At 41.4% G+C, this 22,862-nt stretch overlaps 1 protein-coding gene across 3 annotated transcripts in view; it reads right to left on the bottom strand.

Annotated features, from left to right (window-relative positions):
• The window catches only part of KCND2 (potassium voltage-gated channel subfamily D member 2), a 462,503-nt gene that overhangs the window by 63,790 nt on the left and 375,851 nt on the right, over nucleotides 1-22,862 (bottom strand). For all 3 annotated transcript variants that reach the window (XM_056573831.1, XM_056573830.1, XM_056573829.1), the window contains exons 3-4: nucleotides 22,487-22,582; nucleotides 4,806-4,898 (exon numbers count right to left, since the gene is read on the bottom strand). In XM_056573831.1, the coding sequence (XP_056429806.1) occupies nucleotides 4,806-4,898; nucleotides 22,487-22,582 (189 nt within the window). The remainder of the gene's footprint in view (nucleotides 1-4,805; nucleotides 4,899-22,486; nucleotides 22,583-22,862) is intronic.

The following is a 22,862-nucleotide window of genomic DNA, read 5'->3' on the forward strand; positions in this document are numbered from 1 at the left end:
TTACTTCTATTTAAAAATCTTAATCTTCCAGTACTTATTTGCAGCTGTATGCTACAGAGGAAATTCTTTTCTTTTTGAATTTCTTTTTTGTCTTGTCCACAGTGCTCTCTGCCTACACCTCTGTCTGTGTTAGGAACAGTTCGGGCCTCAGGTGTCAGCAGAGAGCACTGTGGACAAGACAAAAAAGAAATTAAAAAAGAAAAGAAATTCCTCTGTAGCATACAGCTGCTTATAAGTATTGGAAGGACAAATATTTTTTTAATAGAAGTAAGGCTGCTTTCACACTATAAAATTCATCCGTTAAAAGATCCGTTGTAAACGCCCGTTAGAAAAGCTTTAAAAAAGGATGTTAAACGTCCGTTACAAAATCCAATTAACCCCATTTTGGCCTTAAGGACTCAGACAATTTAATTTTTACGTTTTCATTTTTTCCTCCTCGCCTTCTAAAAATCATAACTCTTTTATATTTTCATCCACAGACTAGTATGAGGGCTTGTTTTTTGCGCGACCAGTTGTCCTTTGTAATGACATCACTCATTATGCCATAAAATGTATGGCGCAACCAAAAAACACTATTTTTGTGGGGAAATTAAAACGAAAAACGCAATTTTGCTAATTTTGGAAGGTTTCGTTTTCACGCCGTACAATTTACGGTAAAAATGACATGTGTTCTTTATTCTGAGGGTCAATACAATTAAAATGATACCCATTATTACATACTTTTATATTATGGTTGCGCTTAAAAAAAATTGCAAACTTTTTAACCAAATAGTACGTTTATAATCCCTTTATTTTGATGACCTATAACTTTTTTATTTTTCCGTATAAGCGGCGGTATGGGGGCTCATTTTTTGAGCCATGATCTGTACTTTTTTTTGATACCACATTTGCATATAAAAAACTTTTAATACATTTTTTATAATTTTTTTTTAATAAAATGTATTAAAAAAGTAGGAATTTTGGACTTTTTTTTTTTCGTTCACGCCGTTAACCGTACGGGATCATTAACATTTTATTTTAATAGTTCGGACATTTACGCACGCGGCGATACCAAATATGTCTATAAAAAAAATTTATTACGCTTTTTGGGGGTAAAATAGGAAAAAACGGACGTTTTACTTTTTTATTGGGGGAGGGGATTTTTCCCTTTTTTTTTACTTTTACTTTTACATTTTTTTACATTTTTTTTTACACTTGAATAGTCCCCATAGGGGACTATTCATAGCAATACCATGATTGCTAATACTGATCTGTTCTATGTATAGGACATAGAACAGATCAGTATTATCGGTCATCTTCTGCTCTGGTCTGCTCGATCACAGACCAGAGCAGGAGACGCCGGGCGCTATGAATGATCGGATCCCCGCAGCAGCGCTGCGGGCGATCCGATCATTCATTCAAATCGCGCACTGCCGCAGATGCCGGGATCTGTATTGATCCCGGCACCTGAGGGGTTAATGGCGGATGCCCGCGAGATCGCGGGCGTCGGCCATTGCCGGCGGGTCCCTGGCTGCGATCAGCAGCCGGGATCAGCCGCGCATGACACGGGCATCGCTCCGATGCCCGCGGTTATGCTTAGGACGTAAATGTACGTCCTGGTGCGTTAAGTACCACCGCACCAGGACGTACATTTACGTCCTGCGTCCTTAAGGGGTTAAAGTCTATGGGATTTTTTGATTATCCGTTATGACCTGTTATAGTTTGTCATGACTAACGGACGTTAGTTGTGATGGCTGAATTAACAGAACATGCACTAATTTTTCTTCTGTCGCAAGAAACGGATAAATTAACGGCCGTTATTTTTCACATTGAAGTCTATGGCAAACGGATGATCCTTTATGTCATCTGTTTGCACCTGGTTTATAATATCCGTTATTACTTCTGAGCATGCTCAGAAGAGGTGACATCAGCAGACTCCTGCAGTGCTGAGGGACTACTACTACTCCCATCATGGAACAGACTTGTTTCCATCATGGGAGTAGTAATTTCCTGGCTGCGGGAGTCTGCAGACAGCTGGGGAGGCTACATTAGTGTTTGTACTACTTCCCCCATCATGGTTCAGAGTCTGTTCCATGATGGGGGTTGTAGTACAGGGGCTGAGGGATTGATCACACCGGGTTCACTTCTGAGACCCAATCGCAACCCTGCGATGTATTGTGTGTTTTAACTTTCATTTTTTAATCCCCCATGGGGGCCCCTGAATGGCCTGTACTGAGGAACCATTCAGGGCTCTCAGCGGGAGATTTAAAAATGAACATTGTGAGTAGCAGGGGGGCATATCTCTATGTTAAAAGCGCTGTGGGTGGCAAGATATATAGCTGTGCGGGGGGGGGGCAGACATACAGCCTATATATCTAGCTCCCCAGCGCATTAATAAAGATATGACCCCCGCCAGCACATTATATATATATATATATATATATATATATATATATATATATATATATATATATATTTACACCCCCCGCCGGCGCATTTATACATATATACCCCAGGCAGCCCATGTATAATGTACCCTTGCAGCACAGCGGGGAGCAAAAGTTTGGGCACCCCAGGTAAAAATTTGTACTAATGTGCATAAAGAAGCCAAGGAAAGATGGAAAATTTTCAAAAAGGCATCAAATTACAGATTAGACATTCTTATAATATGTCAACAAAAGTTCGATTTTATTTCCATCATTTACATTTTCAAAATAACAGAAAACAAAAAAATGGTGTCTGCAAAAGTTTGGGCACCCTGCAGAGTTAATATCTTGTACTGCCCCCTTTGGCAAGTATCACAGCTTGTAAACGCTTTCTTTAGCCCATTCTTACTTATTAGCCCATTCTTACTTACAAAAGTCTTCCAGTTCTTTGAGATTTCTGGGCTGTCTGTCACGCACTGCTCTTTGAAGGTCTATCCATAGATTTTCAATTATGTTGAGGTCAGGAGATTGTGAAGGCTATGGCAAAACCTTCAGTTTACAACCCCCATGGATTTTGAGGTGTGTTTAGGATCATTATCCATTTGTAGAAGCCATGCTCTCTTCAACTTCAGCTTTTTCACAGATGGCATCAAGTTAGCATCCAAAATTTGCTGAAATGTTATTGAATCCATTTTACCTTCTACTCGTGAGATGTTCCCTGTGCCACTGGCTGCAATACAACCCCAAAGCATGATTGATCCACCCCCATGCTTCACAGTCGGACAGAGGTTCTTTTCATTAAATTGTGTTCCCCCTTCTTCTCCAAACGTACCTTTGCTCATTCCGGTCAGAAAGTTCAATTTTAACCTCATCAGTCCACAGAACTGGTTTCCAAAATGCGTCAGGCTTGTCTATATGTTCATTTGCAAAGTTCAAACGCTGATTTTTGTGGTGCAGATCTAGAAGAGGTTTTCTTCTGATGACTCTTCCATGAAGACCATAGTATTTCATTATAGTGGAATAGAGTACCACAACTCCAGTGTCTGCCAGATCTTTCTGGAGGGATTTTGCAGTCAAACGTGGGTTTTGAATTGTTTTGCTCACAATCCTGCGAGCTGTTCTGTCTGATATTTTTCTTGGTCTTCCAGATCTTGCTTTAACTTCCACTGTTCCTGATGACTGCAATTTCTTAATTACATTCCAAACAGAGGATATTGACATCTGAAACATTTTGCTATCTTCTTATAACCTTCTCCAGCTTTGTGAGTGTCAACTATTTTCAGTTTCAGATTTCTAGACAACTGCTTAGAAGAACCCATGGGGCTGATTGTTGAGGCAAGGTCAGATGAGTCTGGGCATTTAAAACCTTTGAGATTGACATCACCTGGTCTTCCCAGATGATGATTGAGAACAATCCATGACACTGGCAGGTCTCAGCATTGCAATGGGAGCAGTGCATGCTATACATTCTGCAGGGTGCCCAAACTTTTGCAGATGCAATTTTTTTGTTTTCTGTTATTTTGAAAGTGTAAATGATGGAAATAAAATCTAACTTTTGTTAACGTGTAATAAGAATGTCTAATCTGTAATTTGAGGCCTTTTGGAGATTTTTCCATCTTTCCTTGGCTTCTTTACGCACATTATTACAAATTTTTACCTGGGGTGCCCAAACTTTTGATCCCCACTGTACATATGCCACCGCAGCGCTATATGTGAAAAGCATTCTAGCAGCAGCATCGGCCGGCCCGATGCTGCTGATAGAAATACTTTTCATACATAGCGCTGCAGCGGCATATGTATATAGAAGCGCTGTGGGGGGCAGATAACGCTATATGTCTGCACCCCAGTGCTTCTATATACATATACCCCTGCAGCGCTATGAATGTAAAGTGTTTCTATTAGCAGCGCATAGTGCCAGCAGACATTATACATCCGTTTTTACATAGAAAATGGATGTTTACTAATGGATGAATGCTCATAGTGTGAAAGGAGCCTAATTTACAATCTGTTTAACTTTCTGGCACTAGTTAATAAAAAAATAAATAAAAAAAAGAAGTTTTCCACCGGAGTACCCCTTTAATGTTTTAATTTAGTAAAATAAGGTTGCAAATCATTTACTTGACAAATGATGCTATTAACTTTTAAAGGAACAGAATTACAAACACTAAAGTGAAAATGCAAAAACTTGAATGATAAAGGGTACAATAAGGTTAACAATGATTTCTTCTTCGGAGAGAAAATAATGTTATGCATATTAAAAGATGTGGACTCAGCAATCATCTTGACATCGCAGGACTATAAAGAAATTTCCATAGAGATTCTAGCCTGTCTGCTATAAAGCTAATACAAAACTACCGTTATTTTGCTTTCAACAAAAGTAAATTGCTTCAATTTCCCTACCGTGGTCTTTTCCAGACAGTGAAGTAAGTGGTGATGCTGTGATGCAAAAGATCCAGTTTTGGCTAAAAGAGCTTGCTCCTCTTCACTGGAACCCTGTATATCAGAAGAATACAATATTTAGACCAAATGCTTTTTTTTTTTTCATATATATAAATGTGAATCAAATATTAATGTTCATACTTTTTCTACATTTTCTAAAGTATTTTCTAAATTCCTTTATTACCATTTCATTTTTAATGAAAAATATTGCAATTTCCTAAGTATTCATCCTAATTTATATATATATATATATATATATATATATATATATATATATATATATATTCCTTTATTTGTATGCTGCTTCTGTAGACGCACTGTAGAATCTATACATAATGTTGATTTAGGATACAAATCAATAGAGCAGAAGACCATGGTACGTTTCTTCCTTGTCCTTTCAGCCTTGATCCTTTTACATTCAGTTTTCATAAATATTTTAAAATACTGATGTTATTGGATAATATTTTACTGATATTTCTTTGTTCTTTTAGATTATGCCTGTAGAAAACCTGTGTTAGTATGGAACAATATGACCCCATGTGCATTCTAGCAAGTGTCAGTACTAAATGGTTCAACTAAATTTCTGGCCAGATGAGTGATACCGCCTGATTCCAAGGGGTGTATTGTACCAATGAGATGTCTGATCACGGGGGTCCCACCACTGGGGACCCCAGTGATCCCCCTGCTGCACCCGGCATTCATTTCGAGCATCGGGTACAGCGACGGAGGCTCGTGACGGCATGGTCATGCCCGCTCAATGCAGGTCTATGGGAGGGGGCGTGATGGCCGTCACGCCCCCTCCCATAGACTTGCATTGAGGGGGCGTGGTTGTGACATCCCGAGCGGGGCATGACCATGACATCACGAGCTTCTGCCCCGCATTGCCAGTCATCCGGCACGGAGCAAAGTGCTGCAGCCGAGATCGCGTGGGTCCCCAGCAGCGGGACCCCTGAAATCAGACATCTTATCCCCTATCTTTTGGAGTACCCCTTTAAGACCCTTCTCTAAGGGATTTCCTGGCTTCTCCATCAGCTTTAAATCCATCAGATTTAAATTCTGCAAAGATTGGACATTACATCTGCAGACTGGAATTCTGCTACACCTATTCTGCTCTCTACCCTGCTCTATCCTATTTAAGTCAGTTTTACCCCTTAGGTTCTTTGGAAATGTTGGCGACACTTCAGAGGTCCTTAATCCTCTCCGCTTTTTTGGCACTTTCTTGCAGATGTGTAAATAAGCAGCTTCTTTCTGGCCTTCACTGACCCTCTCCTCTGTTCTACCTGTGGATGCCTCCCATCAGTTTTGTCTTCTATTTACTTTTGGCTGACATTTTTTCCCAGACCTGTAAAGCAGAGGAGCCTGATATCCAATTTACTCAGGCAATAAAGTCTTAATAGTCTGCTTCTCTCGGCTCCTACATTCATGACTTAAAAAAAAGTATGTTGTAAATTGACGGCCAAAGTCAAAACGAAACTTAAAGACCTAGGCAAACATACTGACAATCTGGAAACCAAGCTTAATGCCACACTGGCCAAAGCCATTTAAATACTGACAATATCTCCTGTATCATAATACAAATCATTTTCTTTCTTTTTTTATGTTCTGTTCTGCTCTTGAAGATCTCTTGTGTACTAGTTTAAAAATGTAATTATACTTTTAAAAATATCTTTTTACTTTACTAGCAGTTTACATGGAATTTTCTGTGTGCCGATATTTAGCAATATCATACCACCTATAGAGGCAGACCATGTGGCTGCTATGGGGCATATGGGGGATCGGAGCCCTGTCTTGTCTGAATGGTCCTGGCCCACCAGATGAACTGCAAGCAGGTACACAAATGTATATAGCATACCTCACACAGTGTGCCATTTGTCTATCGCCATCTGCTGCAAGAGCGTCATGACCATTCCACAACCTCCCTGGTCAGTCTAATAGATCTGCCAAGTCTGGAGACAGATCTTTATAGAGAAGGTTAGTGTATGTGTGTGTGTAAATGAGTAAAAATATATGCAATCATAGAAGCATAGAATGTGTAGGCAGATAAAAACCATTCGGCCCATCTAGTCTGCCCAATATTTCTGAATACTATCAACAGTCTGGCCCTATGTTATATGAAGACTAGCCTCTCAGTATTTTCCCTCTTTAGGTAGCCAGGTCCCCTCATTACTCTCTCCCTTTAGGGTGATAGGTCCCCTCAGTAGTTTGCCCCTTTAGATAGCCAGGTCCACTCATTACTCTCCCCCTTTAGGATGATAGGTCCCCTCAGTAGTTTGCCCCTTTAGATAGCCAGGTCCCCTCATTACTCTTTCCCTTTAGGGTGATAGGTCCCCTCAGTAGTTTGCCCCTTTAGGTAGCCAGGTCCCCTCATTACTCTCCCCCTTTAGGGTGATCGGTTCCCTCAGTAGTTTGCCCCTTTAGGTAGCCAGGTCCCCTCATTACTCTCCCCCTTTAGGGTGATAGGTTCCCTCAGTAGTTTGCCCCTTTAGGTAGCCAGGTCCCCTCATTACTCTCCCCCTTTAGGGTGATAGGTTCCCTCAGTAGTTTGCCCCTTTAGGTAGCCAGGTCCCCTCATTACTCTCCCCCTTTAGGGTGATAGGTTCCCTCAGTAGTTTGCCTCTTTAGGTAGCCAGGTCCCCTCATTACTCTCCCCCTTTAGGGTGATAGGTTCCCTCAGTAGTTTGCCTCTTTAGGTAGCCAGGTCCCCTCATTACTCTCCCCCTTTAGGGTGATAGGTTCCCTCAGTAGTTTGCCTCTTTAGGTAGCCAGGTCCCCTCATTACTCTCCCCCTTTAGGGTGATAGGTCCCCTCAGTAGTTTGCCCCTTTAGGTAGCCAGGTCCCCTCATTACTCTCCCCCTTTAGGGTGATAGGTCCCCTCAGTAGTTTGCCCCTTTAGGTAGCCAGGTCCCCTCATTACTCTCCCCCTTTAGGGTGATAGGTTCCCTCAGTTGCCACTATATTTGTTTATCAGTTGCAGGCCTTAAAACTTCCTGTTCCTTGAAAGACCTCTGTACAGGAGCAGTGAGATTAAGGTAAAATCTAAGAATATCCTTGGGGCATTTTTTATGAAATTTTTGTATTTTGTGGTTTAGAAATATTTTAACAGGCCTATTGAAAAATGTTTAACTGTATGCCTTCTGCAACTTGTATGTAAGATCGTTCATATCATCACAATAATGTCCCATAGGTGCTCATGGCGTTCTTACTGGCATGAATATTAACCAGTTTTACATTGGATTGAAATGCGACAGAAAATCAACACTAGCCAATACTCTATTCAGAAAAATACCAGAAAACATCTGCTTAACCTTATATCTGCTAAAGACAGGAAACAGCATCCCAGTCAGAAATGAGATGCAGGACATACTAGAGCTCCCTAAATTCTCACTTGTAAAGAGCTGATTCACTTATACTTATATTTAGAAAAAAAATGCTGGGAGAAAATGTAGTGTAATAAAATGAAAAAACACATTTACTGGTTAAATCCAGAAAATCCGGTGTCGGCACTCTCGTGGTCTCCCATGTGGGCCCTGCTTTACATGTCAGCAGTCATCACTTGACAGCCGCTGCCAACCTCTGGCCACAGTGGTGATGCCAGTATAAATGGCGCATGATCTCTCTTGGCATGCAAACAAAGGGTCTGGCATAAAACCACTGGGGCACTGCTGCTGGAATGGCAGAGGATTCAACTAATGAGCAATAATTATTATTTTATTACAATTATTGCTGGCAGTTTTTAAATCAAAAACTGATGAAATGGGGTGTTTTTAAATGTTGTAAAAAGTGTCTGACATCAATATTGAAAAGGCCAATCTATACATCAGTGGTTTCCAACCTGTGGCTCTCCTGCTGTTTGTGAGACTACAACTCCCAGCATACCCAGACAACTGTCCAGACATACTGGGAGTTGTAGTTTTGTAACAGCTGGAGAGTACCAGGTTGGAGACCACTGCTATACATAACAATTGCTCAGTGAAAGAACCCCAGTAGGATTTCTTAAAATGTCCAGAATTGTATTATCTCCACCTGACACATTTTAATCTTTGCTAAGGAACAAAACTTTTTTTTACTACCAATGGTGGCCATCTAACCTAAGGCTCCTTTCACACTATGAATTTTCCGTTTACAAACTTCCGTCACATGTTCTGTCACTACAGCTGAAAAAAACGGCCGTTACAAAACCCCTGACGGCCGTGACTAAATTGCATTGCAGCCTATGGGGTTTTGTAACTGCCCGTTTGCACCCGCATATGCCCGTAATTCATTATGGGCGTTATATAGTGACGGGACATCGTTGCAGAAAAATTACCCCATCGGCTGCAATGTAATTTAGTCACGGCCGTCAGGGGTTTTGTAACGGCCGGGTTTCGCCGATATAGTGACGGAACTTCTGGCGGAAGTTCCTAAACAGAACTATTTCACAGTGTGAAAGCAGCCTAACAGAGCATGAGAGGGTCTACAGAAAAGAACTGCAGAAAATCCCCAAATCTATACGTGTAAACCTTGTGGTATCATACCCAAGAAGACTGGAGGCTGTTATCGCTGCCAAAGAAACTTTAACTAATTTCTAAGTAAAGGGTGTGAATACTTATGTCAGTGCAATATTTTAGTTTTTTCTTTTTTAACGAATTACCAAAGATTTCTAATGTTCAGTTTGTACTTTGTCATTATAGGGTATTAAAGGGGTACTCCGGCGCTAAGACATCTTATCCCCTATCCAAAGGACCCCCGTGATCTTCCACGCCGCACCCTGTTAGAATCTTCCCAGGAGCGTGCATAGTGATGTCACAGCTCTGCCCCCTCAATGCAAGCCTATGGGAGGGGGCGTGACAGTTCAGACACAAGCAGCATATTTTGAGACTTTTATGCGCCTTTTGATATAGACAGTTTCACTCTTTTTGCCTACCCGTAGAACTTTTTCTTTTTGACCATGCAGTGGTCACGTATTTATCATTTGCGACTTTTGTCATTCGCCATTTTGTGCGCAAAGGTAAATTTTTAGGCGCAAAGCTACACCACCTACCAGTAGGCTTGAGAATAATTTCTACCTTTCACAATTAAACCTTTAACCCTTTCCTGCAGAATCCTGTCTATAGACGGCGAATTGTGCAGGTCCTTCGCACATTCTGCCGTCTTTAGACTGCATTCAGTTAACCCGGCGATGCACGGCATCGCATGGGTTAACTGGCAGAAGTCCCGCTGTTACCAGCCAGATAGCCAATAACTTATACCGATATACCGGTATAAGTTATCGGCTATCTCTCCCCCCTCCCCCCCTCAGAAGCCGCTGCAGATCAATAATTTAAAGCTGGCGTTTTAAATCAATGAACTGCAGAAGCTTTTGCGGGTCCAGAGACCGCCGCCGCCGCCCGCTTCTCTTCCCCTGCCTGTCCTGGGGTCCTACCTAGTCCAACCACCACTGCCGCCGCTGCCCCATTGCCTCCCCCATCCCCGGTTTTATAATTACCTGTTCCCGGGGTCCGCGCTAATTCTGGCTCCGGCGGCGTCCTGAGCGGTCACTGTGCGCACTGACGGTGATGTCGCGTTGAGGACATCACTCGTCATTGCGCTGTACAGCAGACAGCAATAGCGCAGGACACCACAGGAGCCAGAAGTAGCGCGGACCCCGGGCCCTGAAAACAGGTAATTATAAAACCGGAGATGGGGGAGGCAATGGGGTAGCGTCGGCGTCGGCATCAGAGGCAGCAGTGAAGATCGTCACTAATCTTCGCTGCTGCTTCTAGGAGTTTCAAAACTACAACTCCCAGCATGCCCAGACAGCCTTTGGCTGTCTGGACATGCTGGGAGCTGTAGTTTTGCAACATCTGGAGGGCCACAGTTTGGAGACCACTGTGCAGTGGTCTCCAATCTGTGCTCTTCCAGATGTTGCAAAACTAGAACTCTCAGCATGCCCAGACAGTCCAGGCATGTTGGGAGTTGTAGTTCTGTAACATCTGGCCATGCAGATGTTGCCGAACTACAACTCCCAGCATGCCTAGGCAGTCTGGGCATGCTTGAAGTTGAAGTTTTGCAACATCTGGAGGGCCACAGTTTGGAGACAACTACACAGTAATCCCCAATCTGTTCTCCTCCAGTTGTTGCAAAACTACATCTCCCAGCATGCCCTTCAGCTGTCTGGGCATGTTGGGAGTTGTAGTTTTGCAACAACTGGAGGCACACTGTCTAGGAAACATTATCTGTTTTCTAACTCAGTGTTTCCCAACCAGTGCGCCTCCAGCTGTTGCAAAACTATAACTCCCAGCATGCACTGACAGACCATGCATGCTGGGAGTTTTTGTTTTGCAACAGCTGGAGGCACACGGGTTGGGAAACACTGAGTTATGTAAGAAACTCTGTGTTTTGCAACCAGTGTGCCTCCAGCTGTTGCATAACTACAACCCCCAGCATGCATGGACAGCCAAAAGGCATGCTGAAAGTTATAGTAGTGTGCCTCCAGCTGTTGCATAACTACAAGTCCCAGTATGCCCTTCTGTCACTGCATGCTGAGAATTGTAGTTTTGTAACAGCTGGAGGTTTGCCCGGCTATGCACTGACAAGTACTTGACAGTGCATGGCCAGTATTTGTCGGCGCTTTCGCATACAAATGCTCAACCCATGGCTTACCCCTATGGGCAGGTGTACCACGGGTTGGGAACCCAGGCCTCTGGTTGTTGGTCTGACTCTTTTTTAGAAAAGGTGTACGTTAGACAACTTTTCACACTAAAGGAGAGCTGCACCGTATTCATCATTACACTGCGCATTATTGATGAATAAGGCGCACGCTAGTCAAAGTATAGACAAAAAAAAAAAGGTGGAAATTTGATCTAACAGACATTTCTGGATAAATCTCCCCCTATGTGTATTTAAGTTTAACCTGCATGAGGCTTTGGCAGCTTGGATGTAAATACACATATTGAGGTTGTCTAGGGGTTAAATAGCATACAATGCTGCTGATTGATATTTTGCTGCATCTTTCTGCTTACTTTTGTACTGTACTACAGCAGATCTGCACCTGCTCATTTATTTCACTTAGGAGGTGCTGACAACTTTGTCCTTAAGATCCTGTTGTACCCTGTTCTGTATACACGATAAATGGTTCTATGCAGGATACCTTAAAAAAAACATTGGAGTCAACTTTATGGCAAAAACATTGTTTGAAGCTAGCATCTGAGTGAAGGTAATTCCCAAGCGTAATTCCCAATCATATATACAGTAATTCTGTTTTATATCAAGTATAATTCAAACAGCAATCCTCCACTTCATAGTATTACTGGACCTCACTAGTCTTCACCTTTGGTTTAGTTCTTATGATTACTTTAATGTATGTGAAGATGTGTCTTCTGAGCCCAGTCGACTATTACAACAAGCACAATGGAAAACCATAATAGAAAGTCTTGTGACGCATATGATGACTTCTGATCAAACTACCTCCTTAGCAGTGCCCCACTAACAACTGGTTGGCATCTCACAGTTTGAGAAGGACTACTCTACACAACACACGTCAAGATAAACATGTAGGGTGATCGAGATAGACTTAAAAAAGCAGAATACATATATAAAATATGCCTAGCTTCTTAGCATCAACCTTTCTGTTGTCTGCCAATTGCTCTATTAAATATGTGCATGACAGCTTTGAGTCAGGGCAAATTCCCCTATTAAATATGTATCTGTAAAAATGTGAAAAAAGCAACACAAAATATCTTACACTGCTATTTAGTATAAACAGAAGAAATTCTAAAGTATTAAATGGACAACAAATTGGTCTTAGGAGTCTTATGTTTTGTATGTGAAGCCGATAATCAAAGACAATGCGGGAGATGTATTAAAACCTGTACAAGTTGCCCAAAGCAACCAATCAGATCGCTTCTTTCATTTTTCACAGGTGTCTTTAAAAATGAAAGAAGTGATCTGATTGGTTGCTGTGGGCAACTGGTCAACTTTCCTTCTGGATAGGTTTTGATAAATCTCCTCCAATGATAATTATTATTTTTTTAACAGCTTAACGACCATGGACGTGTATACACGTCCAGGGCGGATGCACGTTCCCGCACCAGGACGTGTATAATCGTCCATGATTCTCGTGGGTGCTGCCCAGTGCACCCATGAGATCGCAGCAGGGACTCGGCTGTATCACACAGCCGGGACCCTGCTGCACTGCCGGGACTGAAGTAAACTTCAGTCCCGGCAGTTTTAACCCTTACAGCCGCGGTCGGAAGTGACCGCGGCTGTAAGTGTTATGGCAGAGGGAGGGGGCTCCCTCTGTCTTCCCTGCAGCACCCCGCATTGTGATCGCGGGTTGCTGTGTCTAATAAGCGGCTGGCCGGGGCCTGCCGCACTGCCGGGAGTGAAGTTCACTTCACTCCCGGCAGTTTTACCCTTACAGCCGCGGTCGGAAGTGACTGCGAGCTGTAAGGAGTTTGACAGAGGGAGGGGGCTCCCTCTGTCTCTCCTGCAACACCCTGCAACGATCGCGGGGTGCTGCTTCATACCTGGGCAGCCGGGGGTCCTACAGAGGCACGTCCTGATATGCTGCCTGCTAGTGAAAACTTGCAGGCAGCATATAACTTCAATGCTTTGGAATACTAAGTATTCCAAAGCATTAAAAAAAAAAGTGTAAAAATAAATAAATTAATTAATAAAAAGTGTTAAAAAAATGGTTAAAAATAAAAAAAATTCAATAAATAAAAAATGTTTAAAAAAAAGTGTAAAAAAAGGAAAAAAAAGTGTAAAATAAAAATAAAATAAAAAACATGTTTATTAAATAAATATAAAAAAATGTGTAATGTGTGGGATCACACAGCGGACATCCGCAGCATGTAATATGCTGCAGTTGTCCGCTGTATGATCCTACATATATATGCATTTTTGTGTAGGATCACAACAATGAGCTCCCTGATGCGGCTAGGTAGCTTTGCGCGTCGACTCATTGCGGCGGATTTCCCGCCAGCAGTCACAAGCGGACATACTGAGCTACCCAGCTGCAGCAGTGATCTCACATCCGCGGTGTGAAATACTCTGTGGATGCGCTCTGTCTGACCCTTTTTGTCTATAGGAATACAATAGGGGGTGTAGTTTTCAAAATGAGGTCACTTGTGGGGATTCTGTATGGTTCTGGCAGCTAAAACCCTTTGCAGGCATGAAGTGCGGCCTATAATCCATTCGGCCTAAAATTATGCCCTGAAAGCCAAATGGCGCTCCTCTCCTTCTGGGTCCCACCACGCTGCCAAGGAACCAAATATGTCCTAAGTGGGGGTATTTCCGAACAATAATAATAATTCCTGCCAAAAAACTATGGCATTAAAAAACTCACTGTACCCCCTAGTGAATACCTTGAGGGGTCTAGTTTTTAAAATGGGGTCATTTATGGGGGGTTTCCTATGTTCTACCACTTTAAATTTCTGCAAACCTTGCATAGCACATAAAAAAGATGTTCTTTTCAAATTTTGAAAATACTGAAAATTTTAAGTGCAATTGTTAGGCTTCTATTTCATTTACAATGTTAATAAAAAAAAACACTTAAAAAAAAAAGTAGACATCTGAAAGTATAAGTTTCATAAACTATTTGGTCAGAAAGTATAAATATATGCAACCTATAAGTGTTAAAATAGCAAAACAATCATATATTTTTTTTAATTTCATGATTTTTTGCATTGTAAAAAAAAAACTACAAATGATATTGGCCTATTTTTACTATGTACATGAAGGACAACTTGTGACAAAAAAACAATGTCAGAATTGTTGTGTTTGGCAAAACATTACCAGAGTTATTCTCTAATAAAGTCAGACATCCCCGATTTGAAAAAGCAGGCCTGGTCTTTTAGGGGTGTACAGACCTAATTGTTTTGGTCCTTAAGGGGTTAAGGTTCATAGAGTTAACCTTTAATTGCCGTACCCTAATCTAGAATTAATCAATCATTATTTGTTTTCCAAATAACTTACATCTTTACATACACATATAGCAATACAAGCAAACAGTAGAAATGATCCAATTTTCTGCATGATAGAATTAAGTAATAATCATGATTTTCAAAGCATAAAAAAAGTATTGAACAATTTTGCGCAGTGATGATAACAGCCGATTATATAACTAGTAATTAAAAGTCTAAAAAAGCCTTTACCAAGATGTTTTCACGAGATTGTGATAACTGTTCTAAACTGCTTTTAGGACATAGGGAGAAATTTATCTAAACCTTTTTAGAGAAAGTAGTGCATTTGCCCATAGCAACCAATCAGATTGCTTCTTTTGTTTTTCAGAGACCCTTTTAAAAATGAAAGAAGCGATCTGATTTGTTAAACAGCAGAAGATTGCTGGAAGGTCTGAAATCACAAAAGCAGCCCTGCCCTAAGCAGTGAACAAATAATAATGTTGACTAAATGGAGTTAGAAGAGGGAATTATATTCAGGAGGCAGTACTGTGTACAAAGTAAGAACATAAGGGAACGGGAAACTGTACAAGTGGTCTGAGAAAAGACGTAATCTTTGATTTATCTTACACACAGGGGGAGATTTATCAAAACCTGTCCAGAAAAAAAGTTGCCCAGTTGCTCATAGCAACATATCAGATAACTTATTTCATTTATAACCCCATAAGTACATGCGGCATAAATGTACGGCGCTGCATAGAATCATGTTGTCCACAGCGCCATACATTTACGGCGTGGCTGTGACGCGAGTGCAGGAGCTGCGCTCGCTTCATTCGTGGCGGGTCCAGGCGGCTGTCAGCCGCGGACCCGCCGGTAATGGCAGACATGTCTGCCATTAACCTCTTAGATGCCATGATCAATACAGATCACGTCATCTGCGGCAGGGCAGCACTTAAAATGGCTGATCTGATCACCCGAGGCACTGCCGCAGTGATCAGATCAGCCAAGATGGCGGATGGAGGTCCCCTCACCTGCCCTTGTCCATCTCCTGAGGTCTTCTCCACTGATCTGCCTTCCAGCAGACCAGAGCAGAAGATCGCCGATAATACTGATACCTATGCATAGCACTGAACAGTATTAGCAATCTAATGGCTGCTACAAATAGTCCCCTACGGGGACTAAAAAAAAGTGTACAACAAATAAAAAAAAGTGAAAAAATTTGAAAAAGCCCCTCCCCCAATAAAGTTTTAAATCCCCACTTTTCCACATATTAATACACAAAAGTGTAAGAAAAAGATAAATAATAAACATATTTGGTATTGTCGCATGTGTAAATGTCCGAACTATAAAAATATAATGTTAATGATCCCCTATGTCGAACAGCGTAATCATAAACAAAAAAAAATGTCCATGAAAATGTTCAAACTGCAAAAAAGTTTTATAAAAGTGATCAAATAGTCACATATCCGGAAATGTGGTACTAAAACAAACTACAGATCAAGGCTCAAAAAGTGAGCCCTCACACATCCCTGAATATGGAGCAATCAGAAAGTTAGAGCTGGTCAAAATAGGGCAATTTTAAACATACTGATTTTGTAAAAAATAGTTTGAGATTTTTCTAAAAGCCGTACAATAATAGAAATGTATGTAACCATGGGTATCATTTTAATCGTATTAACCCAGAGAAGAAAGAAAACATGTAATATTTACCGCAAAAACAACCCCCCCCCCTCCCAAATTTGCTAAATTATGATTTTCGTTTACATTTTTCTTACACAAAAAATAATTTTTGGGGTTTAACATACATTTTAGGGTAAAATGAGTGATGTCATTACAAAGTGCAACTGGTCACGCAAAAAAAAAGCCCTCATATGGGTCTGTGAATGGAAATATAAGTTATGGATTTTAGAAGGCGAGGAGGAAAAAATGAAAACGCAAAAATGAAAACGCAAAAATGAAAACGCAAAAATGAAATTGGCTGCGTCCTTAAGGGGTTAACAAGGCCTCTGCAAAATAAAAGAAGCCATCTGATTGGTTGCTATGGGCAACTGGGCCATAGGCGTGCGCACAGGATGTGCCAGGTGTGCCTGGGCACACCCTAATCAAGCCCAGGGCAGGGGGGGATCCGCGGCCGCCACTGAGCAGTCACCCCGCTCAGTCACCCAACCTGCCCGCTCAGTCACCTTCTTACTGGTCCATGAAGGGGGTGGTGTGTGACTCGTGCCCCCGACAGACACCGCACATTCAAATATCGCCAGCGGAATAGCAGCGCCCGCCCCAGCGCCCTGTTGGGTAGCGGGACACAGTGCTAAACTACGGTGGCCGGCCACAGTCAGATACAGCCTGTGCGAGTGCGCACTGTGTCACAACCACTTACTGCACCTGCCACCATCCTCAGCCGTGTATGAGCTCATCAGAAAGCAGGCCAGCTGACTGGTGAGTGGGGCAAAGAACTGAGGGGACACCCGGGACAGGTAAAGAGAGGGGTGGGTGAGGGGGAAGCAGGGAGAGGCATCTGTAAAGGCATGTCCGGACAGTATATGTGTCTGTGTATGATAAATGCATGACTGTTGTACTGTGTATGTATAATGGATGTATGCTTGCTGTACAGTGTATGTATAATGGATGTATGATTGCTGTACAGTGTATGTATAATGAATGTATGATTGCTGTACAGTGTATGTATAATGGATGTATGACTGATGTACAGTGTATGTATAATGGATGTATGACTGATGTACAGTGTATGTATAATGAATGTATGACTGCTGTACAGTGTATGTATAATGGATGTATGACTGATGTACAGTGCATGTGTAATGAATGTATGACTGATGTACAGTGTATGTATAATGGAGGTATGCTTGCTGTACAGTGTATGTATAATGGATGTATGATTGCTGTACAGTGTATGTATAATGGATGTATGGCTGCTGTACAGTGTATGTATAATGGATGTATGACTGATGTACAGTGCATGTGTAATGAATGTATGACTGATGTACAGTGTATGTATAATGGATGTATGGCTGCTGTACAGTGTATGTATAATGGATGTATGACTGATGTACAGTGTATGTATAATGGATGTGTAACTTATGTACAGTGTATGTATAATGGATGTATGGCTGCTGTACAGTGTATGTATAATGGATGTATGACTGCTGTACAGTGTATGTATAATGGATGTATGACTGCTGTACAGTGTATGTATAATGGATGTATGACTGATGTACAGTGCATGTGTAATGAATGTATGATTGATGTACAGTGTATGTATAATGGATGTATGGCTGCTGTACAGTGTATGTATAATGGATGTATGACTGATGTACAGTGTATGTATAATGGATGTATGATTGCTGTACAGTGTATGTATGATGAATGTATGACTGATGTACAGTGTATGTATAATGAATGTATGACTGATGTACAGTGTATGTATAATGGATGTATGACTGATGTACAGTGTATGTATAATGGATGTGTGACTGATGTACAGTGTATGTATAATGGTGGTATGCTTGCTGTACAGTGTATGTATAATGGATGCATTTGATGTGGATGTGCAAAAAATTGTAAGTTGAATGGTAAAACTCATGTTTTTCTTTACTTGGCAAACAGAAGAACGCTTTTACTATAAGATGGTGGAACAGAGGGGGAATATTCCAAATTGATTTTTTTTTGCATCAGATTGGTTGAAAAGTGATGTGTAGTTTTGCCTTTTATGCACCATTTTTTTTAATTATAAATACCTATACACATGCTGTATCTGATATTCAAATATTGCCCGTGGAATAGCAGCGCCCAGCGCTCTGTTGGGTAGGGGGACATAGTGCTAAACTACTGCAGACGGCCACAATCAGCTCTAGCCCGAAATAGAGCGCAGTGTGCCGCATCACTTTTTCAACCAATCTGGTAAATAAAAAAATTCTATTTGGACTATTCCCCCCTCTGTGCCACCATCTTATAGTAAAAGCGTTCTTCTGTTTGCCAAGTAAAGAAAAACATGAGTTTTACCATTCAACTTACCATTTTTTGCACATCCACATCAAATGCATCCCTATAAACACCAGCAAACATACACACAAGTGGGAGGTCTAGTCAGGGATGGTGCATGGATTTTTGCCACTCTAGGCAAAACATAATTTTGACAATGCTTTGGCCTCATGGTAAATTCTAGACTTGCCCTTCTCCCTACAATTATAACTATACTGCACCTAATGTGGGGGAACTATACTGCACCTAATGTGGGGGCAATGTACTGCACCTAATGTGGGGGAACTGTACTGCACCTAATGTGGGGGAACTGTACTGTACCTAATGTGGGGGAACTGTACTGCACCTAATGTGGGGGCAATGTACTGCACCTAATGTGGGGGAACTGTACTGCACCTAATGTGGGGTAATGTGGGGGAACTATACTGCACCTAATGTGGGGGAACTATACTGCACCTAATGTGGGGGAACTATACTGCACCTAATGTGGAGGCAATGTACTACACCTAATGTGGGGGAACTGTACTGCACCTAATGTGGGGTAATGTGGGGGAACTGTACTGCACCTAATGTGGGGGATCTGTACTGTACCTAATGTGGGGGAACTGTACTGCACCTAATGTGGGGGAACTGTACTGCACCTAATGTGAGGAAACTGTACTGCACCTAATGTGGAGGAACTATACTGCACCTAATAAGGGGGAACTATATTGCACCTAATGTGGGTAACTACAACCTAATGTGGGGGAACTATACTGCACCTAATGTGGGGGAACTACAACCTAATGTGGGGGAACTGTACTGCACCTAAGGTGGGGAACTACAACCTAATGTGGGGGAACTATACTGTACCTAATGTGGGGGAACTACAACCAAATGTGGGGGAACTATACTGCACCTAAGGTGGGGAACTGCAACCTAATGTGGGGGAACTACAACCTAATGTGGGGGAACTGTACTACACCTAATGTGGGGGAACTATACTGCACCTAATGTGGGGGAACTGTACTGCACCTAATGTGGGGAACTATACTGTACACCTAATGTGGGGGAACCGTACTGCACACCTAATGTGGGGGAACTGTACTGCACACCTAATGTGGGGGAACTGTACTGCACACCTAATGTGGGGGAACTATACTAACTGTGTGTGTATATATATATACAATATACACGCGCGCAGCGTGAGTTTGTGCCTTAGGGTGCGCACGCCTATGAACTGGGCATCTTTTCCTCTGAACAGGTTTTGCTACATCTTCCCCATAGTCCTTCTGGAGGAGGCAACAGACTTCCAATGCATGCACACAACTTGACTTCCTCCTGTGTATAACACTACGTAGGCTTCACCTTCACCTGTGTTCTGTCTTGGTTTCTCTAATTCTAGAGATGGTAATCCATTGACAACAGGCAATAGACAGCTGTTTGCAAGGAAGTAAGGCACCCAGTGGCCAAGACTTTAGAGCATTTATTATTTAGTAAGGACTAGAGTAAATACTTTTCTTTTGGTAAATTAAGTTAGAAAAATATGTTATAAATATATTAGAAATGACCTATGCTATCAAATGACAGAGATTTCACAGTTAGAAAAAAACTGTTTAGAAGTGAATATTTCTTTCAATGAATACAATATTGTTTTTTTTTGTTGTTTTTTTTTTAAAATCTAACTAGGATAAAAATTCTTAACTTATCTTAGGCTCCAGCTCTGTATATGGCCAGCATTTTTCTGGATATGTATAAAGAAAAGTCTCCTGTATGCCTGCAGAGGGAGCTTATGAGCTAACTGCATACTGCCATGCATTAAACTCTATGATACGACAGTCTGCATTAAGTGTTGACTGCAGACAGCCACTATGTTATCTCTTTTACCCATTTTTGTGCAGCTGATTTCACGAGGTATCAAAAAATAAAGCTCTGATTGCTATAAGGATACAGTAAGAATTTAGATCAGCACAGAATTTTACGATAAAAGTTGGGTTTACTTTAAACTACAACACATTAATAAATATGCCCTTCTGTTAGAAAACTGTGCTTAAAGGGGTACTCCAGTGGAAATTTTTTTTTTACTCAACTGGTGCCAGAAAGTTAAACAGATTTGTAAAGACTGTTGAGACCCAATTAGCTCCTAGCAGGCTATAACTACCCCTCCCCCTTATTACAATAATTTATTAAATAATAACTGACACAACAACAATTCAACTTTTCCGTGGGTGGGGATCGGCCACAGCTTTATTTATAAAATTACTTATATATAAATAACAATTTAACTGTAACAAAGACACCGATTGGCTTCTTGCCAACCCGAGAGGTGCTGCCACACTGTCCTGTGTGGAGGTCTACCCCGGGTTGACCCCGCTTTCACCGTCTTCTTACCGCCAAGCTGTGACTTACAATAAACAGACATACAAAAAAGGGAGGGAGGGTGGGCAAAACTCCAGGTCCTGGGCAGATTGAGGGGGGGAAGGGAGGCACCACAGATATAAATACCCAGGGGAGGGCTCCTGAAAGCCCGGGAAACTATTAAGCCCCTGATTGGTGCACTCCTTCCCCCCCACCCATGGGACATACCACTATATTTACCCACAAGTTTTACAGGCGGGGGAGGGGGCTAAAAAAACCTTGCCTGTACATTTCTTAACCCCTTAACTGCTCACCAGTCAGGGGGCAAGCTAGTTATGCACAGCTTGCCCCTCCATTACTTCTATTAAAAAAATCTTAATCCTTCCAGTACTTATTGGCTGCTGAATACTACAGGGGAAATTATTTTCTATTTGGAACACAGAGCTCTCTGCTGACATCATGAGCAAAGTGCTCTCTGCTGATATATCTGTCCATTTTAAGAACTGTCTAGAGTAGGAAATCCCCATAGCAAACATATCCTTCTCTGGACAGTCCCTAAAATGGACAGAGATGTCAGCAGAGAGCACTGTGCTCATGATTCATCAGAGAGCACTGTGCTCCAAAAAAGTAAAGAATTTCCTCTGTAGTATTTAGCAGCTAATAAGTACTGGAAGGGTTACGTTTTTTTTTTTTTTTTAATAGAAGTAATTTACAAATCTGTTTAACTTTCTGGCACCAGTTGATTTAAAAAAACAAAAACAAAAACAAAAAAACAGTTATCCAGGAATAGAAAAACAGAGCTACTTTCTTTCAAAAACTGCTCTCTGTCTGTCTCCAGGTTGGGTATGGTTCTGCAGCTCAGTTCCATTGAAGTGAATGGTGCCAAGTTATAAAACCACATACAACCTGGAGACAGGCGTGGGGCTGTTTTTGAAAGAAATTAACTGTGTTTTTCTATTCCTGGATTACCCCTTTAAACAGTGTTTTTTTTTGTTTGCTTTATTTTTCACTCCAAATGATAATCATTTTAAACAGTTGTTTCCATGTAACGTTGCTGACAGTATTAACCCAGTACATTTAATGTATTCTGCAAGCAAGGGTCAACCAGTATGTTCCATTTACCGGTACATTGTCACTTGTTTATCTCCTAAAACTGCCTGATGTAATGATCCCCATAACAAGAAACACATTTTACTCAAGACACATGCTATATATATCCCATCTGCAAAGCAAACTGACGGCCTTCAGTAATCTATTATGGATGTTTTCTACTCTCGTAGCTTCCTCTGCATTTAGTGACTATTTTATTTAGTAGGCAGAACACGGATGATAGCAGTGGTGTACATAGAAATGTGTCTGTCTATCTTATATCCATCCATATATTTATAGAAAAGTGTCATAGAAAAGTCTATAACTGGTGGTAAATAGAAAAAAATGACTTTCACCTGTGGAGCTTCCCTTAATAAACCATTTCTCTTGCTTTGTAAATATGCATTAGCACTTCCACTTTTTGCCACCCGAATTCTTGCCAGTCTTGCTTTCTGCAAAATAAAGAGACAGTATTAAAGTACATTTAACAATGACAATGACTACTATTTAATGTGTACCATAATTTTTTTCACAAAATGATGAATATTTGGATTCTAACTAACAGAGGCTGCATAACAAGAAAATGAAAAATTCCAGGACCGTTACCAGATTTTTCTTCATCGAATAGGTCATGTTTTCACTTATTTTTCAGATTTTGGTTCCAAAGAAATTGGCGACAAGCTGGCTCAGTGCATCTCACTTATTTGGTTGAGTGACTAAATCTGGGGGCAA

This window comes from Hyla sarda, chromosome 4, assembly GCF_029499605.1.
Source record: "Hyla sarda isolate aHylSar1 chromosome 4, aHylSar1.hap1, whole genome shotgun sequence".
Classification (NCBI taxonomy): domain Eukaryota; kingdom Metazoa; phylum Chordata; class Amphibia; order Anura; family Hylidae; genus Hyla; species Hyla sarda.